General features: G+C 35.2%; 1 protein-coding gene across 4 annotated transcripts in view; it reads right to left on the bottom strand.

The window, feature by feature from the left end:
* Window positions 1-4,199: 4,199 nt before the first annotated feature.
* PIPK10 (phosphatidylinositol phosphate kinase 10) overlaps window positions 4,200-8,006 on the bottom strand; it is a 71,741-nt gene continuing 67,934 nt past the window's right edge. For all 4 annotated transcript variants that reach the window (XM_088953058.1, XM_088953059.1, XM_088953056.1 and 1 more), the window contains exon 8: window positions 4,200-4,711. In XM_088953058.1, coding sequence (XP_088809184.1) covers window positions 4,378-4,711 — 334 coding nt within the window. In that variant the 3' untranslated portion in view covers window positions 4,200-4,377. The remainder of the gene's footprint in view (window positions 4,712-8,006) is intronic.

The following is an 8,006-nucleotide window of genomic DNA, read 5'->3' as shown; positions in this document are numbered from 1 at the left end:
TAGCTAGCTACTTTCCACAATGTTCAAGCTAAGCTCTTTAATTTGTTTCAATCCACACGATGATTTCAGCTTACAAACCATAAATATGTTACTAAAATACCTTAGAGGGGTGTTATGTGCAGTCTCCTTCAAGGTTCAAAGTATCGATATATATATATATATATATATATATATATATATATATTGCTCCTTATTGCACAAAACATATCAACTTTAAGGGTCACAAGTACGTTAAATACAAGGATTTATTACAATGGCCATATTCAGGGGTTAATACCTTTCCTAAAGATAAAGCAATTTCAATTCATGACTATCATTCCTTTGAATTTATGTGTGCCTATTGATATTTTGAACCATGGTCTTTCTTCAAATGCCCATGTAAAACAGCATTTTTGGCATCCATCTATGATATAGTTTAACCTTCAATAAATGTAAGAGCAAGAAGAACTAGATTGATGTCATTTTAACAAAATAAATAAAGTTTTATTTATTTATTTATTTATAATTCGCACCATATTCTTGTTTATATTCTTGAACTACTAAGCCGGCTTCATGTCAATCTATTGAACCATTAGACTTAATTCTCGCAGAAAAAAATCTAATTGTGATCAATTATAAATACATTTGGAGTGAAGGGATGAGAGATCCATCGTACGGATGCCCAAATCTTGCGGAATAAGGTGGGTGAATTTCAAAAATTTTTCTCTCTCTTTCAATTGAAAATCGAATTCCCTATTTAGAAAATCACATTTTCAATTATCAATCTTGAATCATAAACTGAACCAGATATGAACAAAAGCAGTAGGAAAGAATTATACCTGATACGTAGAAGTAATATCTCCCAATGAAGGTGTTCACGCCCAAGGAAGTATCCAAAGACTGCTCCCACTGAAGATGACACAGTGCAGGATGGAGCAGGATCAACAGAGTTCTTCTCCAAGAACCTAGTCCTTCGCAAGAAATAACAGGATGGCACATGAGCACAACTTACTATCAGTTCTTTCACAAAGAACTAATATCAAGATCAAATCTTGACTTCTCCCACTGAACTGGAGATCGAACTGGCAATGTAGGCGGCAAGAAGAAGGAGGCGGCAAGAAAGAATTCTACAGGGTTGCTTGATTCTTTCTTCTGTGATTTCAGCATTAAAGAGGATGTGAGTATCTATCTGCTAAAGATTGCCGCCCCTTCCTTCTTTTGTAACCCTAAATGATCAGCTCCTAATCCAATTAGGAGTTGCTGATCATCATATTTGGATCAGACATCCCTTTAGGTGATAATGATAAGCCTTATCTTATCTATAGATTGAATCAACATTCTCCTAATCTTATTAGGAGGTTTCCAGATCCAAATCACATTTAGATCTGAACTCTCTAAGTGGATAGGGTTAAGACCCTATCCTATCTACTAATCCATCTCAAAATTTGCCCCATATTTAACTAATTAAATAGACCAGTTCGAAATGGGCTTTAGGCCCAGCCCAATTGGGCTTCCTTGTATGGTGTGGGACCCAAGCATTGATCTACACATCATCCACATGGGTTCAACCCAGCCTTTATTACAAGGCCTGGCCGAATACACTATTAGGGACAGTGCACCCCCTGAAACCCATCAAATGGGCTCTATTGACCCAACACTTATCATAAGTGGTCCCTAGGCCAAGCCACCTTGTAACACCTAGGGACTGTGGGCAGATGCAAGATTAGCCCGTCATGTATTATCCTCAATGGTCTTACACTCAACCTCTCAGCCCATAATGATCAAACACTGCCCGACAAGAGATGACCTCTCCCTCGGCTGCAAGGAACAATGTTGCATTCTCTACTTGTATGGATCCCAGGAATTAAAACCTTTTGCAAACATTTTAGAAACCACAATACATATACTTTTATATCTCATATAAAATATATTTTGCAAAACAAATCTCAATGATTGGAATCAGCTGCCCACAGTCTTGATTTCCATCAGAGAGTGCATCCCCGATCATTACCTTTATCTAACAAAGGGGCTGATCCTATCACTATGATCACCCACTCAAATGAATTCTCAGGCTGTCCCAACATACCCAGGTTTTGGCCCCCGCTAAGGATTTCACTGATTGGTACATCAAAGACAGTCCAATCCGACACCTAGTATAGTATCATAATCGAGTCTAGGGGTTGAGTGTAACTTTCCAGTTTTGCCCATTAATCTCAAAGGTCTAGGGCAATACTAAAAATTTGGTCCGGTTCAAAGATTCAATTGATCATACACTGCATGTGCCTAGGGTCTCACATTGATAGCTGAGACAGGCCACCCCAACTGACTTGGTGGCACATCAGTGTCAACCTTATCAGGATATGTCTCTCCAGATCGACCCACTGGCTGTGAACACTCAAACTAACACGAGTCTCATTAAGTGTCAGTTTAAGGGTATTACACAGAAACATACCAAGGGAACATAAATCAAATATGTACTTTTATTCATTTACAATAAACTCATAATGTACATCATTCTGATTGAAGCTAAGGGCATACAAAACTGTCCAACATGGAGGCCATGGCACAAGATCCTATGTTTCGTTTTTATGTAATGCTTGAATTTCATCATCCATAGCTTATCTCTAACATAATGCACAATGCGCTTGTTTGTAAGTAGTTGGAATATCAATTGCATCAAAAGAAGAGAACAGCAATCTATAGGTACACAAGACACCGTTGCAAGGTCTAGCAAATAAGGAAAAGAGAAATAATCAAGATTAGATACATGAGGTGTAGAGTCAAGTTTAGGACTATTCTCTACTAGTGTCAAGGGTGAGGGTTCAAATTGATCCTACCTTCTCTAACACTTAAGCAATAGAGATTTTGATGAGGTTACAAAACAGTATGCTACATCAAAGTTAGGTAGAATAGAAGTACGACTCTCAAAGGATTTTGATTCCAAAAATTAAATAGACAACTAGTTTGTTAGGAGCCGTTTCCATCATTAAAATGGATAGCATATATAACAAGAAATAAATCAAATAGGGGGGGGGGGAATTCCATTGACCAAGAATTCCATGCTCTTTTTTTAGCTTTATGTGGGGACCAGGGAAAGTTTATTTTCTCAGGTATCACGTACCTAAGAAAGTGATACCCATCTCCTAGGTGGATAAATAAATTTCCCACATAGGGGGGAATTGCCAACACTTGAATAAGACAAAAATGCCCCTTTTAATAATGGATTTATATGGATAAAATGGTCATTGCCTTATTTACCTAGGAAATAAAAGAATATGAGTAAATGCACTTACATGGGTAAGTGTTTCCAAGAAAAACTTACCTCGGTAATTGCATCTACCCAGGTAAGTATTTATTGAAAAGAGAACGAGGCCTTAATGTTTTACTTTAACAATGCAATTTGTAATTAGGTTTGATGATCAGAAAGAAAGTAAAGGGATAAACAAAATTCCAAATGTTTTTTAGAAATTCAAAATGTCTTTCTTATAATAACTATGCCTCAAAACTTCAAATGCTAATTAGGTTCTAGACTGACTAGGGTATGTTTGGTACCAATGCAGTTTTCTTAGGCAATAGAAACACCTTGATAAATGATAAAGTACTCCAGGTTATGTGTACCTTTTTTTAACATTATATGGTGTTAGCCGGTTGGTGCCATTAGGTGCTACCTGGGCAAAAAGGAGAAAATGTTTTCTCCAATACAAGAAGCTTCATTTTGACATTTTCTCAAGAAGCTACTTACACACAACCAAGGTGAAACTATTGATTGTAATGGTTGGAAAACTCTTGAAAAATACTAAACCAAATAGAGGAAATGAGAAAATGTCTACATGGCACTAACTTGGTGGAAACACCTTGGAGAAATGACATTGATATCAAACACCATTTAGAATAGTCCCAAAAAGACCCAATTTTTTTTTAGTAAGATGATAAATATGAACCTAACAAAACTCATTTTCTTCATTATATAAATATACGGTCCAACAAAGAAGATTAATGAAAAATAAAACATGTATTTAGTTCTTACATTAAGACCAACTAGAGGAAAAAGATTTGGTCCCTTCTCTCTTGATTAATCGTTCTAATCTTCCAAGTTCCAACTTGATTTCTCCAAAACTCCTAACTAAATTTGCTTTGAAGTATGTTAGAAGTTAGAATATGGTTTCTATGTGACAAGATAACAATAAAGAGGGAGAAAAGAGAGAAACAAAGCTGGGTCTAAAGGGGTGTAATGATTTAGTTGTCCCCACCCCAAAGAGTCTATATATATTTCAATCTATCTATCTATTATATTGTTCTATAATTACAAATCAATCCCTAAATGGGAATAAAATAGAAAATACAATAGCTATAATTATTTATACAAATGATATAATACATCTTAGCGCCCACCATATATTATAGTGGGTCATCTCTTGTCTCTTTCGTTGGTACAGAACAATACTGGTGATCTTGGAAGTCTGAATCATCTATTGGAAACACTTTACAGAGAAAATCCTGGAAACGTGTTGAGTAAACTCCAGGATTTACAGCTGAAATTGATCGTGAGTCGTACTGTATTGATTTATAAGCATGCTCAAGACGCTTCAACACATTGTATCCCTGAAAAGTATTGATAATTCCAAAGTATAGAAAAACATTGTAACATTCCCTTGTGTTTACTTTTGGATGTGTCTCATTTCGTTGAAGCCGGACAGCACGGGCAGGCATTTCTACACCGAGGTTATTAGGTCTACAATAAAACATTTAAGTTAACTTACATAACTATGAAAAAATGGACAGGATAATAGGTAAGGATTCTAAAAGAGATACACTTAAAAGGTTATAATTTGTAGTAAGAAACACCTAAGGACTTACGGTTTGACAAAAGATATGGTGCTTGAAATAATGCAATGGCTAAAAAGGATTTTTGTAGCCAAGGTTTATTTGAGTTCAGTTGAGTATATACACCATTATAGTTGTATACATAATAAATCTAATAAATTGTATTGAGCATTGATAAAATAGAATGCAAATATTATATGGTAATCTTTATTTATAACTATAGGAAATAAGATGCAATTTTATTCTATGCTACTTGCCTTTTCATTTATTTAATGCCCTTAAGTAATTGGGTGTTGTGCATTAATGTGGATGCAATTTTGCCAAGTTAGACTGAATTGTATTTCACCAAAAGTAGCATTTTCTAATACATCTATATCTATATCTATATTTATAGTACTATTAAAAGTGAAAATGAGGTCTAAATTTGGACTTTTTCTTGACTAAGATACCCTTATTTTTTAATTTGGTTGCTCTTTATTGTGAAGGTAAAAATGTAATTTTTTTGGGTACTATTTTTAAATTCATTCTATTCCTTCCCATTAAGTCCTATATTTAAGGTATTAACTTCCATTTCCTTTCTAATTGTGGCGGCAAACAACCAAGAGGAAGAGAAAAAAAAAAAAACACAACTTTTCTTAAACCAATTGTAAATGAGTTTCTTTGAATTTTGATCCAGAAAACAACATGAAAAGAGGAAGAACACCTAATTGATTTGTCCTCAAGTCTAATACATGCACTTTGATACCAAATTTGCTTGGTAGAAAGTGAAGAAAAGAGGGAGGTAAATAGAAGAGAGAAGAGAGGAAAGGAAAGGAAGAGGAAAAACACGATTGGGAATCAAAAAGTCCCTACTGGTGGTGCCAACAACCATGATGGCAATTAGAGGAAAGATATAGTATTTGACTAGTGACACTAAGAAACCAGACATTAAGGATGCTTCTCATGGTAAATGGGTCCAAGAAAATTACATTCTGATGACTTGGCCATGTAACTTCTCATTAATCGATGCTGCTAGAGCTTTGGGATTTGTCCTCAAGTCTAATACATGCACTTTGATACCATGAACTCTTTATGGCATGAGATTGACCTCTTGATGTGAAAGAAATATACTCTTAACCTCTTGATGCTGCTAGAGCATATGAGTTAAGGAGTGAAGTAACTAATCTTAAGTAGGGCAAAAGTTTGTGTTGGTTTACTTTTCTACTATGAACTCTTTATGGCATGAGATTGACCACTTGGATACAACTAAGTGAGAAAGTTAGAATGATGCAACAACTTATAAAAAGTTGGTTGAGAAAAATAAAATTGTTCAAAAAACTTTTTTATATACTAGAAGTGCCACAAGGGCATAAAAGTCATTTTGCCTTATTCACTCTATATATATTAATAAAATATGGCACCACTAGAACTGATTTCACCTCTCAACCTTTTCTCTTCTTTTCTCCCTTCCCTCTCTCTCTCTCTCTCTCTCTCTCTCTCTCTCCTATTATTCTTCCATATTTCTACTATTTTTTTTTGCTAATGTGATATTAAAGCGAAACTACTGGGCTTGAGAGTAGATCGAACAAATTTTTTCTCCTTCATCTTGTTATCTTCTCTAGACTAAGATCAAAAGGATAAACCTACGACTGATACAAGTTTTTTGTTTTTTTTTTGTTTTTCTACCTTCTTTTGGGTCATATACAAGAAAAAACTTTGAATTAAGACAATTGGATGCTATGAGAAAGTATTGTGATTTTCAAATCACTTTTTTTTGTTGATCGTGTAACCCTTATACCGGAGAATGGAATTTCTGTAGGTCACAAATAACTTGTTTTGACCATTTCTTTTGTGGATCGTATAACCCTTATACCAGAGATTGAATTTCTATAGGTCACAAATAACTTGTTTTGACCATTTTTTGTGTGACTTTACTATTTGTGGTCTGTCCTCGTGGTTGGTGTGATTAAATAATTTGGAAGTATGGTGGGTTGTAATTACTAAGTTTATTTTTCCCTTTAATGGACTAAATTACCTTGAATGGTCTAAGGGAATTAAGCTCTACATTACTGTTAGGGGAAAATAGGGTATGTCAATGGTAAAGTGAAGGAACCAAAGACTAAAAGTGCTAAACATGATAGGTGGGATCAAGAGAATGGTATGGGGGTGATGCCATGGCTTTTGGTTTCTTTGCTACCATAAGTGAGAAAGACATTTATGTGGGTTAAAACAACTTGTGAAATATGAGAACAAGCAAAATCTACCTATTCAGAGTAGAGGGACTATGCAAAGATATACCAATTGTAAGATAAGTCATCTACTTGTAAGCAGGGAGAAAAGAGTCTCTCAATGTATTACTTAGATCTGACATCGATCTAGAAAGAGTTGGACCATTATCAAAGTGTGAATTGGAACTGTGATGAAGATGCAAAATTTTACAAGTCCCTTGTCTTCCAGTAGTGGGTATTTATTGTTTTCTTGGGATTGAATCCTTTATATAAGTCTATTAGAGTATAAATCTTGGAAAGTAAGGACTTACCTTCAATCTAAGAGGTCTATGCCTTAGTCCAATCTGAGGAGAGTAAAAGAAGTGTGATGAATTGTTCAAAGGGGGAAACAATTACCCTGGTAGTCAAGGGAGGTACAGGTGGAAATGGAGGGGGTTCTTTTAAGAAGGGTGACTTCTAAAAGAGAGTGAATGACAAAGACATACTTTGCTTTATGTGATCTCACAGAGTTCTTTACTTCATGTAGATCCCTAAACCGAAGCTCCTATGTTAAGATACTTCAACAAAATGGTATTTCTAAGAGGAAAAATCGTTATATTCTTGAGGTTGTTTGTGGATTATTATTACATATGCTTGTTTCGAAACATTTTTGGACGGATGTTGTTATGTATGTTGCATATATTATCAACAGTATGCCATCTCGATTTCTAGAGTAAAAGGACCCACATCAACTTTTGTTTCCCAAAGCCCCTTTGTTCTCTTTTCCAATGCATATCTTTGGACGGCGTTGTTTTGTCCATGACTTGTCTCCTACTCATGGTAAGTTTGACCCTTGTGCTAATCCTTTGTGTTTTTCTAAGTTACCATTTGCCTCAAAAGGGGTACTGGTGTTATGATCCTACTTTCCAAAAGTTTATGTCATCATGGATGTATCCTTTTTTGAGAGTGAACCTTTTTTTCCCTATTTATCCTGAATGGGAATGTAGGGTTGAGGAG

This window comes from Nelumbo lutea, chromosome 7 (genome assembly GCF_056320005.1).
Source record: "Nelumbo lutea isolate HS-2025 chromosome 7, American lotus-T2T, whole genome shotgun sequence".
Taxonomy (NCBI): domain Eukaryota; kingdom Viridiplantae; phylum Streptophyta; class Magnoliopsida; order Proteales; family Nelumbonaceae; genus Nelumbo; species Nelumbo lutea.
This window is presented reverse-complemented; position numbering and strand designations above follow the sequence as displayed.